General features: G+C 38.5%; 1 protein-coding gene across 1 annotated transcript in view; it reads right to left on the bottom strand.

Annotated features, from left to right (window-relative positions):
- Positions 1-6,698: 6,698 nt before the first annotated feature.
- LOC130201129 (receptor tyrosine-protein kinase erbB-4-like) overlaps positions 6,699-21,837 on the bottom strand; it is a 294,285-nt gene continuing 279,146 nt past the window's right edge. Inside the window, exons 24-28 of the mRNA XM_056425857.1 lie at positions 19,484-19,581; positions 18,750-18,920; positions 15,316-15,565; positions 14,578-14,706; positions 6,699-14,424 (exon numbers count right to left, since the gene is read on the bottom strand). Of these exons, the coding sequence (XP_056281832.1) occupies positions 13,769-14,424; positions 14,578-14,706; positions 15,316-15,565; positions 18,750-18,920; positions 19,484-19,581 (1,304 nt within the window). The 3' untranslated portion in view covers positions 6,699-13,768. The remainder of the gene's footprint in view (positions 14,425-14,577; positions 14,707-15,315; positions 15,566-18,749; positions 18,921-19,483; positions 19,582-21,837) is intronic.

Below are 21,837 nucleotides of genomic sequence, written 5' to 3'. Positions count from 1 at the left end.
GGTCACAATGATGGAAAAGACATTTCCCAATGTTCCCACTCCATTGACACTTAATACAAACCACAATACATACTCCCCCCCCCCCCCCCCCCCCCAATAGCCCTTGGTTGCCCATAGTGGTTTTTAAATGTTTTAGTCTGTTGGAAACTTTTATTATTAGAAATAGCTCAAGCCTGAAATTTCTTGCTTTCATATTTATATATGTGCACATTGGAATAAATCAAAATGCTGCAAAGATCAGGGGGGGACTCGGCCATCTGCTGAGTTTCGGCAGCTGCTTTGGATTTGTTAACTATAAAAGAAAAATGGTATAATCTTTTTGTGCTGACAAAAAAAAATCAAATTGTATCACGAAGGAACACCAAGACAAGTATAATGACACTCTACATGATATCAAGACATAATGTGTTTCTTCCTCGAGCAGATAGAACAAAAAACAATTGTTTGTAAGGGACTTATGTAGAGGCAATAATCAGCTCTTCTTTTGACGTGGATCTGAAACATGAAGAAAGCCAATACGGCCAATCAGTGCAGCCTGTCCACTTTCAAGCTGCACTCCTTACTGTGTCTGATTGTCATATTGTTCTTTAAAAAGTAGATTATGTTTCTGGTGAACACACACATTGTTGGTACTGAATGGCTGCAATAAGCATTGCTTTGATTGCGTCTTTTCAGACAGTTACCTCTTGTTTTCTTGTCCTCACTGTTCTGTGTGAATTTAAAGATCGGGTTCAGCAAGATGACAAATCCATTTGGAGGTCAACACAGAACAATAGAAGGACAACACACACAATAAACACATCGGCACAAAGTATATTCCCAGCAACTCTCTGTTCCTCACACAAATATACTTTTTGCACTCAGTCCTCTGAAGAGTGCAGGTGTTTATGCTGTTTATATGCCTAATGCAGGAAAGAGGAAATACAAAGTAATCAAAAGAGTAGTGATCTTGACCAAGGCCAAATATACCACAAAGTTACCAGTTGCTTACATTCAATATTTTGCCACACAAATGATAGAATAAGCCCAAATGTAGTTTGATGGGTTCCCTTATGGTCTCCACAGTCAATAGGTCTCTCCCTGTTGGATGCTTGAATGTCAACAGCAAAAATTGTGAGTGATTTTCAGGTTTTTTGATATTTTCATCAACACATAGAATAAGTTACACATTTAGAAATAAGTTTGATCCAATGCTTGTGGAGAGCACATTAAAAACCAAAATGCATTGCTTCATTTGACTTGAGAGTGATTGTGACTAATCTTATCCCAATTTGAATATAGCCGCTCTACCGGAATAGCAACTGGATTAACAAGAGCTTTGAGTTTCCAGTGTAATACTAAATTAAACTTGCCAAACATCCTCCAAATGTTTACCTTTTGGACTTGCAGACTGAAATCCAATAGACTTTGACTTTCACACGTACAATGAGGAGTCTGAATTGCTCACCATCAAACCTTTGCCAATTCTAAATGTAAATTACCAAAAAGCATTTTGACTAAATATTCTTACAGTATTTGCATTAACAATGTTAAGCTTCTTGCTTTACATGGTATTATAGAGATAATGGTTCTACTAAGGCTCTGTTGCACTGGAGACCACGTATAATTAAAAAACGAATTACATGCGTCGAAAACAGAAGATTATATTTGCAACATAATAGTACAAAATAATAACAACAAAGTTTAATCTTCTGTCCTGTCTCATGATGAACCTCTTCAGGAGGTCAGTCTCAAGAAAAATATGGCCAACAACAATCCATATTAAAATAAGGATAAGTAATAAAGATACAACTTTTACTATATTGCTGAATGAATGTAACTTCACTAATAATTAAGATATGCTTTTATGTATGAAAGGACACAATTATGCGTCCACTGTCAGCCAATAAAGCACCGTCATCAAGCAATTATGTTACACATGAATAGAACACCATAATTGCATTAGTGAGTTGACTTTAACAATGATGCCTGCTTGTTTAAGACTGCTACTTAATTCAAATTCAGCGCTGCCCACAATTCGTCTCATTCATCTCTCAGTTCACATGAATAGGATATTCTATGAGTGGAAGTCATTCTCAGCTCCCCACTGACATCAGGACAGCAGAAAGTCTCTCCATCTTCCGCTGGAAACTAAAAACACATATTTTCCGACTTTACCTTGGACGTTCTTAGGCAATACATTTAGGTCTAGCTGTACTCAAGGGACACGTGGCTGCAGAGTGGAGTCAAATTATTGGTTAAATGTGGTTGTTATGGAACCACTCGCATCTCACATCTACATTTTATTGACTGAGCGGTAAATGTGAGTTCACATATAGAGACTCTAGCCTTTCAGCTTTCCAGGAAAGATGAGAAGCAGCCAAAGAGAATTTCTGGAAATACCAAGAGAGCATTTCAAGGAAATAACATCTATGCCACAAAATACATATTTGGTTACTAAAACGGTGTGATGAGGGAGGCATCTCAAGCATGGACTTGTGTCAGTAACTACACTACTACAGAAAGGCATCCTGTCCCTGAAGATATATCCAGTCATCACAATGTATCAATCATGATTGGAAGTGAAGTGACATATAAATGAGTTGTAATGACAACGTTCTTATTTAAAATGCCAATGTGGTTTCAATAGGAGCCTCTTCATGTGACTATTGCCTTGCCTAATAAAGCGAGTGATAAACACTAAATGCTGAGCGGCTCATATTCAGCAGTAATCAGATGAGCTGTATCACAAGCAGTATGCAAATGACCAATGAGATTGCCATATTAATCTTAATGTGTGTATTGTCAACCACTACTTAGTGAAATGCTGGAGAGTTTTAGATCTTCCCAAGCTTGAAATGACAATATTTTAACAGAGCTAAAATTAAATAGCTTGTGCAAATCTTTCATTCCCGCTTATTATAATGTGCCCGATAAATCATTAACCGTTGGATTTATGTCATCAAACTACTTAAGCATTCAGTGTCTTGATTTAAATTGTGCAAACCTGGCTGTACACTTTTCCTCTCAGGTAATTTCTAGAATATGACCCTGATATGCACCAAAAGCTGGAGACTCAAGAGAGTAGCCCAAAACAACTGTACTCAAGTAAAAGTACTGACACTTTACAAAAGAAAGTACTCGAGTAGAAGTACACATAGTCACCAAGTAGTGAGTAGCTAAGATAACTCTTCCCCAAATCTTTCATTTGATGAATTATTTCAACCGACGATAGCTTCCACACTAAAGTGAAGAAGTGAACATATCTGTATTTATTTGTGATGAAATAACAAATACTTTAATCACTCCAGTATAGATGTCATGAAACCCAGTTAAGGAAAATAATTGGACAAAGTGTATTACCTTTCTAAAAATGTTTCATATAAGAGTCATCCGGGCTAATAAGAAGACGCAGCTCTGGTGTTTCATCATTAATTGCGAATTTTTCGCCAACGTTTAAATATTTGAATGCTAATTTTTCGCTATGCACAATTCGCGTCAAACGCAGCGCCTGGATAAAATGTCTGTCAATTTCATCCATTCGCGTCTGACCATTTGCATCAGATCTATTCGCCCGAAAAATGATGAAATGTGCCTCTCTAAGTTCACCAAAATTCACCTTTAGGTAACCATTACACATACTTCAATTAAGACTGAGGCAATTGCTTTAAAATCATGATGCGCTCAAATGGTGGCCGGAATCTGTAAATCTCCATGATTGTGTGTGAGTATGCAAAAAAAATTGAGCACCAGCTTCTCAGTTGATCAATTAACGGGGCACTTACTCTAGATGTGATGCAAATACTGTCAGTAACAGTATCACAATGCATGTATTGCATCCACATGGTAAGAAATCAGATTCAATGAGAATCAGAGTTGCCTACATTTTGTCTAATATAATGCTTTCTGTGTGTGTGTGTCTGTGTATGTGTGCATTTCTGAGGAGATAGTAACCTCCAGAGGCGGATAGCCTGTGAAGAGCATCCAATATGTTGTTCCATAATGAAAGCTCTCAAGGGGGATCACAACACTGCTCAATGGGCTTTGTACAGTCCTTTCAATCAGAGTCTGCCAACATGCTGGGATTTAGAGGCAGCCGCCCTTACCACACAAAGATAGCGATGCCAAAACAGTGGGAGCAAGACAGAACTTGGTTGATATCTCACAGAATTTTCAACTCATTAAACAGTTTATCCTTTGAGTCTGACGCCAACCTCAAAGTGGGTGCACCCTCAATTATGCCTTACTTTTAGGGGATATAAGTTATATTAATTATCGAAGACCAAAATGTTTTTGGTACCGGGTTGTGACATGTTTATTTCTGCTGTAAAGTTGGACATTGTACCATGGGGTATGGATATTGACATGCTTTTTTGACTTTGCTCTTGGAGAATCAAAGTGGTTATTCAATTATCTAATTTAATGTGTTAATCAAGGGCATCAACAAATGGTTCAGCAGCACAACACACACATGCCAAAGAGTGAACAATTCATAGATCTAGGGGTAATTCTTGCATCAATCCGGCGTCTTATCTGAGGATTTTTGTAAAATTGTTCAGATTACTTGTAAGGGTCGAAGAAGATTCCAATGTATTTTAAAGGGATGGCAGTCTGCGCTTAATGTTACAGTGACACAAATGAGGAAGGCTCGAGAAGAGTTGAGAAGACGGAGCAAGATACGGCCAAAAAATTTATGCAAAAAAGAAGCTATGCCAAAGACTCAACAGTATGTCTCGCAGTGAATTAAAAAAAATTCCCAGACATCAAAGCGCAGTGCTGCTCGGATTTCCAAGTAAGTGGTACTTTGCATCGTTTTAGAACAACCTCGATAGCAGCGTCAATGTTGTCTGCAGCAGCCTCCATGTTGTTATTATCAAACCACGGTTCCGATGCACAGCTGACAACGTTTGACAACGACTTAACAGCTTAGCAACAGCTTAATAACGGCTTGACAACGACGTTAGTCCAGTGCATGGTGCTGATTGGCTAATTGTTAGTCCCGTCGTGTTGCTCATTCGCTGGTTGACTTTTTAATCGAGAAACCACTTTTTGATATCACGATGCCAGACGATCAGTCGACTCAAACTCAATGGAGTGGGCGGATTTAAATGTCTGGACACAGGAAAAGATAAAATAACATTTCAAGCTTTTCACTTACATTCTTCTCTCCTTTTAAATCACACCATTACAGTGTGACTGCATCAGTTGATCGGATGTAATTGTCTAAATACGTTGCGCGAGTAACCGTCTGCCCTGAAGAAACATCCACACCGTGTTTCGTCTGCCTTGAAGGTTGTATAGCTTAGTTGCTGTGACAATTGGATCACTAACCTGGGATTACACAGCAAAAACTGTAGCAGGAAAGAAGAATGCGAGCATGACACCAAATGGCATTCTGTGGAGAATCTGGAGCAAGCTAAACTAGTTTGGGCTCGCATCCAATTCTAAAATATCTGTCTTTGTTTATATCAGCACATATTGAAATAGCTGCACATGGAAACATGTCGTCAGTTATAGGGTTTGCTGTATTGAAGTGGTGTTGTGGTAAAGATTGATGCACTGTCAAACAAAGCCTTCACTTTTAATTGTAGAGAAGCATCAGTCAATCGATTCACCTGAAGACATTTAAGCTCATTTACATTCAACTGTGTCGATCATCCCTCATATCAGGTACGAATCTATATACTTTGTCAAGGGGGGCTGGCGTGTGAGAATGAGACTGGAGGCAGTGACAGATTGTTTCGATCACACTCTATTACCATCTTAAGGCAAGTGATTTGACTTTGCATGGAGCAACGGTTCCAAGATGCCAATCTCGTTATTGGATTTCCTATGATAATGCCATAAAATGTCATCAGCTGGAAAAGAGACGCATCTATCATGTACAGGCCAGTGTCAGGGGTAATGGTGCTTTATTATTGGTGCGGCTGTGTGATTACTCTGCACATATACAAGTTTGTTTGTGTGTGAGTAGCTTTTAATGTGTAAGACAATTGGCTGAAAAATAGAAGTTGCGTTGATGTGAGTGGAGCGACTGTCCAGTCTGACTCGGCTCTTTCTAACATAAAGGCATAATCTGCTGAATGGGGAGGGATGTCGGCAGCACTGACTCATCTGGGCAGAATGAAGATGTCATGCAGCGACTAGAGTGGCTAATCAACACTCCCATGTGTCTGTAGGAGCTACTCACCAATGGGCTGACATTTTAAGTAAGGAGGTGAAAAAGGGCTGCATGGGAAGTAGCACTGGATCCCGTTGAGAGTATTGTTAAGACAGATGGCCAAACTAAAGCCAACCACACTTGAAAAGAAATATTGAAAGACTTTTCCACACCTGCTATTCCTGCAAAACTAATAACAGATTTTAATGTTGGGCCTTTTTTCCATAATTTAATTGATACTGATTGAGGTCACACTAATCAGAAAGTTAGTAGCTTGATAGCTGGCCCCTGGAGTCAACATGTCAAAGTATTCTTGGGCAAGGTACTGAACTCTAAATTGTCAAATTGCTCCTGATGGTGTGTGTGTGAATGTGTGTCGGTCCTATGAGTGAATGGGTGAATGCTGGCCTGTGCAGCAAAGCACCAATATACTCCATTGTATCAGTGTCCACATCTCCTGAGGTTATATAATTCCATTGTTTATAATCCCATCAAGCAATGTTGTTAGCTCTACCACTTCATAATAACACAACACTAGAAATGATCACAATCCAACATAAAATATTGACTGATCTTTATTCATATTGAATTAAAAATATAGTTTTGACAGATTCATGTAACAAAACAGAGGGAATACATATTTAAATGTTCTAGCTTCGGAAATGTGTCAATTAACCAGTTAAGAGAATCTTTTTTTAAATGGTAATATGTGATGATATATGGTCTATAAAACTTAGTTCTCAGTCATTCTGATACAAAGCAATGATCATTTATTATCTTGTTTATGATAAAATATCCGTTCTAATAAACTTTAATGTACTTTTAAACAAACACATTGACTTTTGAGACGTTTGCCAAACTGACCACTTTACTAAATGTATATGTAAATGTGTATATTTTAAATAACAGGATTGGTGCCAAAATCATCTGTGCAAATGCCCATACACTTTCCAATGGTAACTGTACAGTGGGCCTATAGGTATTCTGTCTGGGATAAACAATATATAAAAATGATGATGAAAAATAATCCAAAATTGATGATGAAGTACCTTTTGAAATCAAGATTTTAGTATTCATCTTCTGTAAAGTCTACAGCATTATCAGAAAACAGCACAAAACCTTTAGTTCACAAACAACACAGGTGGTGCATGAATCTTCCATAATTGAAATATCAATTATAACTTACAGTGTATTCAAATGGTCAAATTGAGCATCCATAAAACCCTGAAAGGTTTTGATTGAAAATTTAACAAACCATTCAACCTCAGTTAATAAGCATCAGCAACACTTGACATCAGTATTGTGACGAACTGCTGATTCACGACACAAAGAAAAGTGTTCAACATGATGATTTTGGTGCCAGTCTTCACATCAGATTTAGGTAAGGTGAGAAATGGGCCAAACTCCCAACAAGTCTGTAAAGATCCTGTGGAATGGAAATACCAAAGTCCTGTTACACTGAGGCTTCTGAGGCCAAAACAAGTTAACGTACAAACTTCTGTACAAGCAAATATCAGAAATTCATACGATCGATCCAACCCATGCAAACTTTCTTGCACTTTGTCTCTCCAACACCAATAAATCCCTCTGGGGGCTGTAACATTATATTGCTCCACCATTCAATCAGTATTGCCCCAAATGGATGAAGAACTGAATATCATCGGAAAGTAAACAATGACTGAGCTCAGTGCAAATAGAAACTATTCAAACGACTCAAGGAAATATAGTATAGGTCCTTAAAACACAGGGTGTAAAGTGACACTGGTGGATTATTAACATTGGTTAAGAAAGGGTCTAAGAAAAGGGGATGAAATATTGAATATTCATTAGTATTGCAACAGCATGTGTACAAAATCTTGAAAAAAATCTCAAGAGATGGATAATACTGAGAGAAACGTGGATGGTAGGGGAGGTATATTACACCCGAAAAATTCAAATTCACTCCTCCAAAGTTAGCAAGAGTCGAGGTCAAAACACAAAATCAGAAAAATCTTGTGCTGAAAACACAATTACACAATCACAGGGGAACTGATAGAGTGACAAGAGATCCTGCAAGTGTTTTTAAAATCAGAGTTCATTCTTCAAATTACATTTACAGAATATATATATATATATATATATATATATATGTGTGTGTGTATATATATGCTGAATATATACATATTAATATACATACAGGGACAGATAACTATGTTCCCCAACGAAATGAATAAAAGTTCAGTGGAGCACTAAGATTGCAATGATGCAAATAGAAATAAAAACAAACCCAATAATTTTTTTCAGCTGGAAAAAGAAGCATCACTCTCCTATTTACAGATGTACCTGGCCACCTTTTACCTACTTATAAAAATACTATTTACCTTTATTTTATTTTTTATTTTTCTTACAATGGTAAACTTGTCGGATGACCCATTATCGGAACGTCTTTTTCTTTTCGTTACAGTTTTACCATCAATTCAATACATTGTAAACTGTGCTTACTCAACCGCTGTCATTTATGCCAGTTTCAATGGCATGGTAAAATATATGCATATAATACATGGTAAAATCAGAGTATGACAGAGTATGTGTCTGCTGCTTTATGGGTTCCCTTTAAACAAAATGTTTTTGCTTGAAGATGCATTGACTAAAACTATTTCTACTTGAATTTAGTAGTAAAGTTTTGTGAAAAGTAACGTTGGTGTTTATCAAATACAGCAAGTCCATTTAGACCACAGGTGGATTCTTATTACAATGCTGTGAAAAAGGTTCTCATGATATGAATATTCAAATCTTACAAAAGTGATATAGACCAGAGTCTATAAATACAATAACTGTTTCCCAGTTCAAGGGCTGGACCCTCCTTAGTCTTTATTTCTGGGCCAGATACATCAAAAAGGACTAAGGAGGGCTGGACCCTCCTTTGTCCCATTTCAAAGGCCCTACAACATGTGATGAAACATGAAGCTTGCCTTTGCTTTGGAGGAAACAGCTGGTTTATCATTTGCAGTCCTCAAAATCAATCAGTTGAAATCAGTTTTTTAACCCGAGTGGTCAGGCAAACCTCAGCAACTAGTAAAGCTTGTAAAAGTTTATATTTGTCAGATATAAATCATATCACATGAACTGAACCAATTACAAAACCACTGCATGGTCTAAATGATGGAAGCTATGAACCCCATTGTTTGTTATACTTTGCAGTCATGACATGTTAATCCCAAAGGGTTATAAACGGAAGCTACTTGCAAATTGTCATTATTAACCTAGTCTAACCTGCCACTTGTCACACTGTCCAGTCAGGAATCATAAAACCTCCCCCACATAACCATTGGTATTTAAATGTCATTGGCTGTCTGAGGGCAATGCCTTGTACAAAACTTGCAGAAGCTTAATGGGTTGACAAGGAGCATCTGCACACAACTATTGTTTTGGTCCGTTTAATCTGGTCTCGTTGCACAATATAGCCAACTAAGCCTGGACATTAGTTCTTATGAAGGGCAAACAGCCCCGGAGTTGGGACATAGCTAGTAGCCAGCTAGACATAATTTACAATACTCTTTATAACATTTGCTCAAATTAAATTAACCACCCCCGCCCCTCCAAAAAAAGTAGATGCACAACATGAATAGAACTGTCATGAAAAGGCCAGCTTACTGTCTGAGTAGCCATGTAAGTGCAGGGTAAACACAGGTATAAATAATAATATTCATTCTAGCCCAGTTCCATTTAGGTTGGCCAGTTCCCTGGTTTTGTGCATGCTGGCTCACTGGACGGGCTGTGACACGAAATAGATTGTTACCATAATTAATTTAATCAATTACACCTGTGTATACCCTGCTATGACACATCAAAATGGCTTGTGTGAAAAGGGCCCATTGTGCCCCTTTAAAAAATGACCACTGTACCTATAACGCTCACCTTGACATAACATAATACATTTTCACATGAAACTATGACTCGTGTTAACATTTGACCACAATCCCTTTTTCTTTCCAGATTGTATTCGTCTTGGTTTGTATTCATTCAACACATAACTGCTTTTCAGCTTTCACTGTTCTTGCTGCAGAACAGTGTACGCTACATACAATTCTACAGTCACCTCTAAGGAGAAAGAAAGAATGGCAATCTACTCTGGTCTCGTCTTCCAGTTACAGTGCACTTGCACCTTCTCCCCTAGTAGCTTTTGTAACATTGATGCATTGGTCAGGTAACATTCCTCGAATGCTAATACCTTAGTTTGAACCCCCCTGCAAAAACACAACCTATTGCCTGTCATTCACGGTTTCTCAGCTGGTGCACTGGGTGAGATGTTGGGGTAACATGATTTCCCCACAGAACAACAAGGGAAAGTGGATGAATTAGCATTCAAAAAACTAAAAGCCCCTTGTGATGCTTGCTGGCTAAAAGCACCAGCAGGTTTTCTCCTCCAGAAGATTGGCTTTATTTTTCCATAGAGATCCATTACGAAGTCGTTGGGTGACTCCTCTGCTGTCAATGCACTTAAACACATGGCCACACAGTAGTACAGGCACTGCAAATATTACCTTGTGGTAGATGTCAAAAATTGACGGACATAACTGACTTTTAACAACAAAAACAAAATGGACGCTTGCACACGTTTAAATAGACAGTATACACACTGTAAGTGTGAGCTCAAGCTCAGCAAGAAACAGCATATTAATAAAGATCTCAGATAATGTGACAGAACAGACCTAATGGAGCTAAATAAGATCAGCAGCAGAGCAATAGCAATAATACTTAACACTTCAAGACTGAACCTTTAAACCAAGGCCGCCCAACCCATATAATTCACATTTCTGTTGAGTTGCACATTTCAGCAGTGCGTTTAGTGTGACAACACTAATCAATCTAGGTTTGATATCTGAATTTTTTTATGATGTGGCAACTTGTGCTGGAGCTCAACTGGATGATTATTGTTCCTCATAAAACCTGAGAGGGGGAGAAAACACTATGCCGGGGGACATCTGTATTTTTGGAAAGTCGATCTTCAACATTGCAGCTCTGAACCTTCCTTCTTCCTGGTATTTTCAGGCACAAGGTTGTGTAACAATGGTTGTGTATTGGTATGTCAACAGTGAGACATGCACAGGAATTAGTCAGTCTCCTAATTCATAAAGTTATCACCTATTACTCAGAGTGGGCGCTATTGACAAAAGAAAATCTAAAATCAGGGTATGTGTTTGATTATTTATATATTTATTTTCTACCTGTATCACTTTATGTCATATAATAGTACATTTTCTGGAAATTCAATTGAGCAACTGATTATAAATTAAAATGTCTGTTTTTGGTTACAGACGTGTTTTTTGGGGATTAAAAAGCGTCAAATGAAATGAGCTGCATTGAGTTTGATAGTGCAGCATTATAGGGATTGTTGGACTTTGTGTTCTTGGAGCTTAACCAATAGAAGAGACTTGGAATCCTTCAATTCTGATTTCTTTTGAGTCCCAAAACTGTCGGAAATTCCCCTTAAGTTCAGTGAATGAAATATCTTAAGAATCAAGGTATTTCATCACATTGATGCAAAAATCCTTTAAATCTGCCTGCAATAGTCTAGTAAAATTAGAGATATCAAAGGGATAAGGATCTGCGTATGTCTAAAGGCTACTGAAAAATTGACAGATTTCTATCCCCTGACATTGAACATTGTTCTGTATCTCCCAAACTCAACCGTTTACTATCTTGATATTGTTTAGAGTGGGGATGCTCCTTTGTTAGTAAAATGCTTGGTGGAACAGATAACACTAAGCCTTACCGTCAGACTATACATTACGGTATGAACATGATGAAAAGATAAAAAGACGGAATTGACGCTTAAAGTTCAAATAACAGCAAAGCAATTTGGCTGTGTAAGAGCTTTTAAATGATCAACCCCATTCTGAATTAGCCTTCAAAGTCATTTGATGACAGATGCTAGAGGTCTCCATCAGAGTTTACTGTGGCATCTGGCAGTATTGTACAAAAAGCTAGCCATCAGTGAATACAGTGATAACTTCTAATGTCTCACCATCAATGTCAAATACCAATAGAAAATAAAATGTCTCATTTGATCATATATTTTCATGGTACAAATCTGGAAGAGGCCTCCTTGGACCGTTTCAGTCTTAGACAGTCTCTCCTCCTGTTCCACATTCATGCTAGGTGACAGAGCAAGTACTACATGGTCAACGTTAGTTGTTCTGCTTTTATAACATACAATAGTATGGACACAGAGGTGCAAAATGTACCTCCAGTCACAGCTCTGTTCACAAAGCCTTTTTCTGGCATTGTATCTGTCTGGTAATTGACATAATTTGGTTATTTACAGCTCTGCCTTTTTGTCACGACCACAGTGCTCTTTCGTGGCCCGGTGTCTGTGCTGTTTGCGTAATGATTCGGTGACAAAGAAAACAGTTCCGATCCCGATTTCATAATGTTGGATATTTCCTTTTTTATACACCATCACCATTCCCCTGATAAAATATCTGTCCATTCACAAGCACCATTTCCATTACAACATTACTCCTTGCACTGCAGTTACCATTGGTTATGTCAGTCAAGATGCTGGTTACAATTCTGATAATTCTTTTGGCTCTTCGGAATGAATTGTGTAGGAAAGTGGAAGAAGAAGAGTCTTCTGAGTGATCAACCTTTAAAATCACACCCGGGCGAGGCCAATAATCCATCCAACGCTTTGCCCCAGGTAGTGGCAGGTACACAGCTTTCCATAAAACTGCAGTGACATTTACTTTTCTGTTGACCCCTTTCTCTGTACTGCAGCACTGACTGACATTATCCACACAGACAGTCTTACAGTCAATTGAGTGGCATCAAGCTTATCTGTCACACTGCGTGTATTTGCTTATGAATTGATGCATGGATGTTATTGGTGTGTCAAGGCTGCAGGCATGTTAACATGTTTTAGGTATGATATCAGCTGTGTCTAAAATATGTTTTATTTCCATAACTAGTGCAGCACCATGTAAAAGTAAAGGAAGCGTGTTGGCAAGCATGCAAGCCACACCTGGAATCTTCAGCTTGACTGCAGGTTGGCTGGTAAGTCACGACACACCTCCATGTGCATGTGTCTGTTAATTGCACACAGGCAATAGTGATGTGTGCACACTGCAATGGTACATTTATCTCAGTGGTAATGTGCTAAAAGGAATGTAGATGATGGGTGTATAAAGAAAACCATGTAGGGTCATGGCGATAATCCTCTCTTTGGGCGAGCCTTAGTTAATTTCTCCTCTGATTTCTTTCCCTGATGAAACATGTCCTTTCTTTTATGATGCCGTTTTGGTGCTGTTCTGATACTTAACATGGCAGGACAATGTGCTGCAGAATAAAACCAACCACAAAGAGAAATGTCTGCTTGCTTCTATGGTCAAATATGGAGCAAAAGAAATATGGTTTTATTGTCAAGTGAGGGTGTCAGTGACTGCTATTGTAGTACTGCCAATAAAAGGCAGAACCTTAGCGCAAGACTAAAAGACTTGGAACCAGACATAACAGAAAAACATGTTCAGGGAAGTTGCAAGGAGACCCCCGGGTGAGAAGTACTGCATGAAAACAAGAGGACTGTTGAACGCCCATTTATCATTACCTCTTTCCCTCTATTCATCCCTCTATTGTGCTACAGATTGGTCACTACACGACAGTGTTCCTCTGTCTGTATGGAGGGGGTGGCAACACATTGCCAGCTTTCATAGCAGCCTCAGACAAATATTCCTCGTTTTCGGCCACAGCAGGGCGAATGCGTCCATTCTGCCGATAGAAGAAGCGTGTGCTGCAGTCCTGCAGGTACTCAGGGTTGTGCAGTGAGGACTTTGGGGGTAAACTGTGCTGCCAGTATTCCGGATTGTCAAAAGTAGCCTTCTTGCCCTTCTTATCAAACATGATTGTGCTGCTGGTGTTGCCCGAGTGCAAAGCGTGTCCTGAATGCCCTGAATGCATGGTGTGTGATGGATACGATGGATGAGGGAGGTGGCCAGGGGGAACTACGTATCCAGAGGAGGAAACCACGTGGCTTGATGTTGATGGGTTGACTGTCTGTGATACTGATTGGGCAGCAGAGGACCCAGGGCCAGGGATGGAGACCGCACCAGCCAATCCGTTCTTGTCTCCAGGGTTAAGGAAGGTATTCAAATACAGAGGCTCGTTGATATAGTCGTCCTCCCCGTGTGTGGACTGGCTCTTGGGGGGAGCAGCAGCTCCAGACAGGTGCAGGGTGTGGCAACCCGCTCCATCAATTACTGCATGGGCGTCGCCATTCCTACGCCGTGTGACAAAGGGGTTTTCCTCGACTGTGTTGAGATAGTCTAGAAGAAAAGGGGGATGGTAAGATTAGCTCACATCTTTTCATCTCTTTTAAAACTATGGCTGTTGTAGCCACTAATAAGTCATTTATATAATAGTCTGCAACAGCCTGCAATAGTTTTGAAAATGTTCAAAGTAACCTGAAGTGCTCTTGTCTCCCATGGCAGTCATGTAGCCATCCTGGTCCTTGTCTCCTTTTGTTACTCGTTCTGCTAAAAGACCGGTGGGATCGGCACTGTAACGTTGTCCATTACTGTCCTCCCCTCCACCTTGGGAAGCAAAAATAGGATGAAAGAAAATAATACGAAATATGAGACTTTGAACAGTATCTCCATCAAAAAGAGGATGTGTATATATATATATATATATATATATATATGTATATATGGTATCTATCTGCCTGTCCAGGGTGTCCCCTGCCTTCGCCCTATGTCAGCTGGGATCAGCTCCAGCGCCCCGCGACCCTAATGAGGATGAAGCGGTATTGATAATGGATGGATGGATGGTATCTATCTGTGCCTGTTTCTGGCTGATGTCAAGCACTTCAGCATTTTTTATGGAGATTTTGGCATTTTAGTAAGATGGATTTTATTGTCGTTATTCAACTGTCGCCAAAAGATAGATAGATCACTATCAATGCTTAAATAAAGGCATCATCGAGTATGGTATCATACCCAACCAGCATCTTCCAATTAATGTATAGTATCAGTATTTACTTTCCGTCTTTTGTAGCAGTGTAGCAGTTCCATCATCAATTATTTTTCCAAAAAGCATTGTTCAAAAAAGCATTTTCAAAAAGGCATTGTTCAAAAAAGCATTTATTGAGGAGATTGCTTTTCCCTCAGTGTTTCCAAGTTTTGGAAAACACTTTGCTTTACCTTGTCCTGCAGCGAGAGCTGAACCAGGCACCAAGGTATTTGACCTTGGGCAGGCCTGCTTCCTCAGGGTTCCATTGCAACGAGGGTCGTCCTGGATGCCACGGCAAAATCCACCACCAATCTGCCCACATGAGGACAGGTCCTGAGGTGGGAGGCAGCCTCCAGTCACGGGTGGAACAGAGACCCCTCTGGGAAGGTTCGCCAGCATGTCCTCCATGCTGAAACTGGGGTCCTGGTAGCCATACTGGTTCTGGTGGAAGGAGAAGAGGGAGGGCGTTACGTAAGGGCCTAGAGAACTGGGGTGGGGAGTTAAAGCAATGCTTTCTTCTGATCTTCAATGTGTGATTAAAGTTCAATTTATTCACCAAGTGAGTACATAAACGAGTGTTTTTCAATCTTTGGTCTATACTCTGCAGGTAATTTACAAGTAAAGTTCAACATATAGAAAACAAAAAAATATAATGAAACTTGAGTACTATACACAGACTGTACATTCTAAAATGTATTAATGATTTAAGTCCCAAAATGTTCTTTGTACCATTGTTCATCTGTAACATTTGAATGTGACAGGCAGGGGAGACAGCAGTGCCAAACATTGAAATGGAAGCATCTAATTAAAAAGGATTTTAATTAAAAGGCTCTATGCAGCAAGGCTTAAAAGTAGCCATATCAGGCCAGCCCTGTTGTGAGCATTTGTGTCTACACTTATAACAAAAATGGGAATTTTTAGAAGCTCACTGAGTTATTTATCCCAGGAATCCAGCAAGACGTTGTCTTTTTTAAAATTATACATTCCCTCGCATACTCTCCTTTGCATGGTCTCCGACTAGCCAGTAAAAAAACAAATGAGATATAAAATAATTATTTTTCCCCTGTTGTACTTGTGTTTCCTTAAACACACAGGTTGAATGAAGTTTATTTTCACAGCCAAGGTTTTTATTTTGAGAGAAAATATTTTTGATTTGCAGCAACATATTCATAAGCAAAACTAACAATTAATTTAATACAAACGAGAAATTGGCTCTCAAAACATCTTTATTTGTTTGCATAATAAATACATACCTACCATAAAGTTTTTCTGGTCTTACGATGAAGATGCAGGTTTGCAGTAAATCAAATTTCTGATTATCAGTCTTTAGTCATTTATTTATCAGGTGACCCTAATTATTTACAACTTTTGGCATCCCATAGAGCACAAGCAAGTGGTGCCTCAGGCCTGTACGAAGAGTCAGACTCTGTAGCCTTTTCTTAGAAATAAGAGATGGGTCAATCCCTGGTGGGAATCTGGCTATTTTTAACTGTTTTTTTGGCAGAACAATTCTCAAATGTATTAAGATATCAGCACCAAGTTGCAGCAAATAGAAGCTTCAAACACAAGTGATACCACTGCTGTGTCCTGGTCAAGTGCAGGTTAGACTTGATGCTGTAGTTAATTATTATAATGCAGCGAGGCCCAAACACTATCAATAGCTTGAAAGTGACTTTTTAAATTAACTTTCTGTGTTCTGCATTTCATTTGAATTATTAGCATTCTCTACTTTAAACCTAAAGGTATTAATACAAGCGTATGTTTTCATTTCCTTTTAACTGCAATGATTAAACCACTGTCTCCCATTCATCATTTACACTTATTCCTCCTCTCTTGTTTTCTTCTTTTAACAGAAAGAAAATGCCACCACTAACCTCATGTCTTTAGAAAACATTAAAGTGAACCATGAAGGTCAATCGCACTATTTTTTCAAAAGCTTTTGCCGATCTAAAGCCCATCATGTAACTCAATTCATACATTGTGGAAGCAGGATACACTGTGGGACAGTTATACATGACACTTACATATTTTGAAGACTCAAATAAAGTGAACCCTTCAAATAATTAACTGGAAAAAGCAGAGGGAGCTGATGGCGGCACATCATGGATTATTCTTTCTTGCAAATTCCGAACTGACATGAGACTGCATATTAAAGGTTAGGATTTAGAGCATTAATATGGGAGCATCAGCTATTTGCAATATAAACATATAGAATAATTCCCACCTGAGCAGAGAGGTTTCTCCCACTCTGTGTGTTCTGTTCAGAGCTTCTCTGTGCTTTGTTTACAGCTCACCGCTGCTGCTGTTTGGGATCCTTATTTTGTGTTGAACACACACATTAAACGTATCCGCATGACTATGCAACGTTCAGAGCTTGTGACAAAGTATTAAAGAGGAACACCACTTATGGTGGGCAGGAGGGAAAATGGATTGGTCTAACAAACATAGAACTTTCAACCATGTGTTTGTTTGTGTGAGTGAATTAAGGAAAAGCATTTTCAGCTATGCAACCATGCAAGTGAAGATTATATGTATGTGTAAATATTGCATTTAGCTGGCTACAAGAATTGAGTTCATTACAATCGTCTACATGATTTATATAGTTGAATGTATCCCTATGAAATTAATCAAATGAATTCATTACCAGCCCCAATAAATAAGAACATAAACAGTTGAGGCTTCCTTGAAAAATATTCTGCGAATGAATAAACTGTCACCCCCTGAAATGCACCAAGCAGAGTTGGAAAAGGAGTCATTCTCTCTTTGGCATTCAGAATGTGTTTTATCCCGACACAAACACAGGGGGATATTGAAATCCAAAATGGCTGAGTTGCCTGGATGTGTGACAGTTTTAAGTCCAAAGATAGACAGTGAACATTTTAACAGTTGAACATATTAAGAACTGAGGGAATGTGGCTCTACACCTCAATTACCATCGCTTCACGAGGGCTGTGTAATATAGGAGAGACATCTCAGTCTCTATCCATAACAGTTTATGTTTTATTATGCTGGGACGATTGTTTGCATGACCCTTCCTGAATGACTTACTGACTAACATTGCCATATCTGTAACAATGGGACTAAGTAATGACCCAAAACAGTACCGTAGATTAGCAATACCAAAGTAATATGAATGTGTTGGGCCCTACGACATCATGTTTTGATTAGCATTAATTAGTCAGCCTTTTTAAAAAACTTTACTCATAATTTACCATTTAAATAGAAAGACAAACTGACATTAACAATTTTATAGTGTAGTGAACTATTGAAATCAGCAAATAATATCCTCAGTAGCCTCTAAGATGTTATTGAAATGTTCCATTAACTACCGTCAACTAACATGTTGGGTGGGGAATTCCTGATGTAACAGTGTTATTACAATGGCATGAACAGAAAGTTCATTATATTATGTAAACGTTTTGTATTAAGTCCTAGTATGTTATATCTTTAAACATAGTGACAATGGAAATTGTAATAAAGACCAACAGCCGTAATAATTTTTTTTGTTCAAATTCTGTTTTGGATCATTAATGCTTTAAGAAGAGATATTATAATGGCCCGAATTAATAAAAAGAATCAGTATAGCAATACATCAAGATATTTGGAGATTCTTCAAAGAGAATACCTTGTTAGAGTCCATGTGTGTGCGGGGAGTGTATGCCAGTGGTGGGATGTTGAAGGAGTGTGGCACCAGGTACTCTTCAGCATCCATCAGGTCCTCCAGCTCATCCTCGTCCAAGAGGCTCTGGAAGAACTTGCTGTCGTTGGGGCTGGGCAGCTTCATGCGGTCGTCACCCTGAGTAAAGTTGAGTGTGTATTCACAGTATGTACATGTTCAGTGATTTGTCTTAGTATTTCGGGATTAAAGAAAATAATGTAACTAATTAGGTTTTAATTGTGTACACTTTAAGGCTCTTCACATCCTAATGGAATTAATATATTTTAAATAATCCCCATTCTTATTTTATTACTCTTATTTATTTTAAGTTATTTTGAAAATATCAGAATAGTGAACACGTACTCAAGCAAAGTGGTAAATAGAGACATACGCCACTGCATTTGATGAATAATCGAAGCACAATAATTGTTAGTGTTGTGATAAATACTCAGTGTATGTTCACCCCAAAGAAATAAATTGAGTGCAATGTTTGTAGTGAATAATAGTATATGTATATATATATATATATTCTAATAGTTACCTAAAGTCTATAGACATTTGCAAAATATAGGGTAATTACACAACACCAAGCGAAACGGAGACTGAAGTCAGGCCAGCTTTCACTTTAATTAGTTTGTTCAACTATGCTTGCTTTTAGACAAAAAGATGTTTGTAATCCAGATATAGCAACATGTACCTACCTGAATGACCAAGTATCTTTGGGGATCTCGAGCCATCCGAATAAACTCTGCAGCAAGCTCCTTGAACTTGGGTCGACTATCTGCATCAATCATCCAGCCTGAAAGAATGGTTTGTGTTAGTGTCTAATCTATATGTCTAACTTCTAAATACATGTATAGCTATTGGTATTTAAACCTATGGATGCTCCATATTTTTCAAAATAGGCTTTGACTTCAAATTTTATCCTACTAAAGTTCTGCGCCACTATATTGTTTATTGTCTGAGGTAAGCACACACCTCATCTACACCCTTTAAGATCACATTATTTCCTGAATCACAATTCATTTAGCAGCCATATGTGGGAGGAAATGTGCTATAAGTAGTGGACATGTCAGTTGTGATCAAGCAAAGCATTTCTGTATACTTCACACTTTGGTGTTGGGTTCTTTCTCAGTCGACCATGTTAAACATATGATCCATGTTCTTTCCTCTGCTGTTATTTCAAATTTATGATTTGACTTTGATGTGATTCCTTAGAGCCTAAAATAACGAGACTATGCGTAACTCTGTGACACTTTACGTAGCTATAGTTGTTGCAGAAATAAAGGAGGAAGTAAAGTGGTGCAATACAAAAAGTGATAAAGTCTGCGTAAGACTCCTCAGACAATTAGACATAGTAGCCAAATGTGGAATTACATCTCCAGGGTGGAGATCACATTACGCAATGTTACATAACGTAACATGATATATATAATTACTAGGGCTGTCAGCGTTAACGCGTTAATCTATGCGATTAATTTGGCCGCGTTAACGCACTAAAATATTTTAACGCAATTAACGCAAGTTTTTTTTTTTTTTTTAACCGCGGCAGTACGGTTTGACACTGTTTCCGTTTCAATCATTTCTCCGCGAAAATAAGGAGCAGAAATCAGTTTAAACTCGTGGATGAATCAGTCGGATTTCCTCCTGCTCCTCCTTCCTCCCGTCTCCCCCTCTGATACACAGAGGAACGGAGGGCGACGTGTGAAAGAACTCGTCACACGAAACCTTCACCGTGATTGGTCAATCCGTTTGTCTGTCAACATTTCGGGGGGGAAAAAACCAATGAACACTCAGTAAATTACAAAGGACCTCCCACCTCACAGGTTAGGCTCATTTAGCAGCCTGTCAGTCAGACAACCAGAGGACACGGCGCGAGGACAATGAGGCTCATCTCAGAGCTGAGATTGTTCTGCTTCTGGAATGTTTGATGTATAACACGTGGGGGTGTGTCACATGCAAAAACTTTAACGGTGAATTTAATTTATTTTGTAAAATGTATAAAATGCCCCCAGCCTCCAGAGGGTTAACGTGACATATGTGAATGTCAGTCAGTTACCAAGGCCACTGGTTCTGCTGCTGTTCAATGTTAAAGATGACAGGACCAATGGGGTCTCAATATACTTCTTTTTTTAACTAATCTGATGTTTCACTGAAGAAACAATTTATCATCCACGATATTAAATACCTCGCTGGCACTTTATATGTAGGAGCCTCTTTGAAAACACAGCTCTGTGTGAAGTTTTGTGTTTAAAAGAAGAGAAACACTTTTAACCCTGGTCATTTGATTCAATGTTCACCCTCCTGTTACCTTTATATTTACTAACATATTTTACCCTTTGGGTTCAATTTGACGCCAGCAATTAAAACCTCCAGAAAATTATTAGAATTAATATTGTTTTCCAAGTTTAAGTGTGAGGCACTTTATGTTTGTTTGTTGACTACCGAAAGAACACCGACATTAAACATTGAATGGGGTCAAATTAACAGGAGGGTGTCATATTGATTCGGTCAAAATGACCAAGGCATCAAAGTTAAACGGTGAATTTTGTTTTGTTTTGTAAAATGTATAAAATGCCCCCAGCCTCCAGAGGGTTAACGTGACATATTTGAATGTCAGTCAGTTATCAAGGCCACTGGTTCTGCTGCTGTTTAATGTTAAAGATGACAGGACCAATGGGGTCTCAATATACTTTTTTTTTTTTACTAATCTGATGTTTCACTGAAGAAACAATTTATCATCCACGATATTAAATACCTCGCTGGCCCTTTATAGGTAGGAGCCCCTTTGAAAACACAGCTCTGTGTGAAGTTTTGTCTTTAAAAAGAATGAACTTTTAACTTTGAACTTGTAATTAATCGCAATTTCAAACTGTGCGATTAATTAGTTAATTTTTTTTAATCGATTGACAGCCCTAATAATTACTGTACATCGCATACGTAATGTAGCATTATTAGCTACATAACAAAAGCTCTTATTTTAACCCAAACTAAAAAACTTAATGACAAATTGTTTCCAAAATTAGATGTGTTGCCTGAATCTAGACAAATTGTT

The sequence above is a fragment of the Pseudoliparis swirei genome, chromosome 2 (genome assembly GCF_029220125.1).
Source record: "Pseudoliparis swirei isolate HS2019 ecotype Mariana Trench chromosome 2, NWPU_hadal_v1, whole genome shotgun sequence".
Classification (NCBI taxonomy): domain Eukaryota; kingdom Metazoa; phylum Chordata; class Actinopteri; order Perciformes; family Liparidae; genus Pseudoliparis; species Pseudoliparis swirei.
The sequence above is the reverse complement of the archived record's forward strand: the minus strand, read 5'-3'. Positions and strand labels throughout refer to the sequence as shown.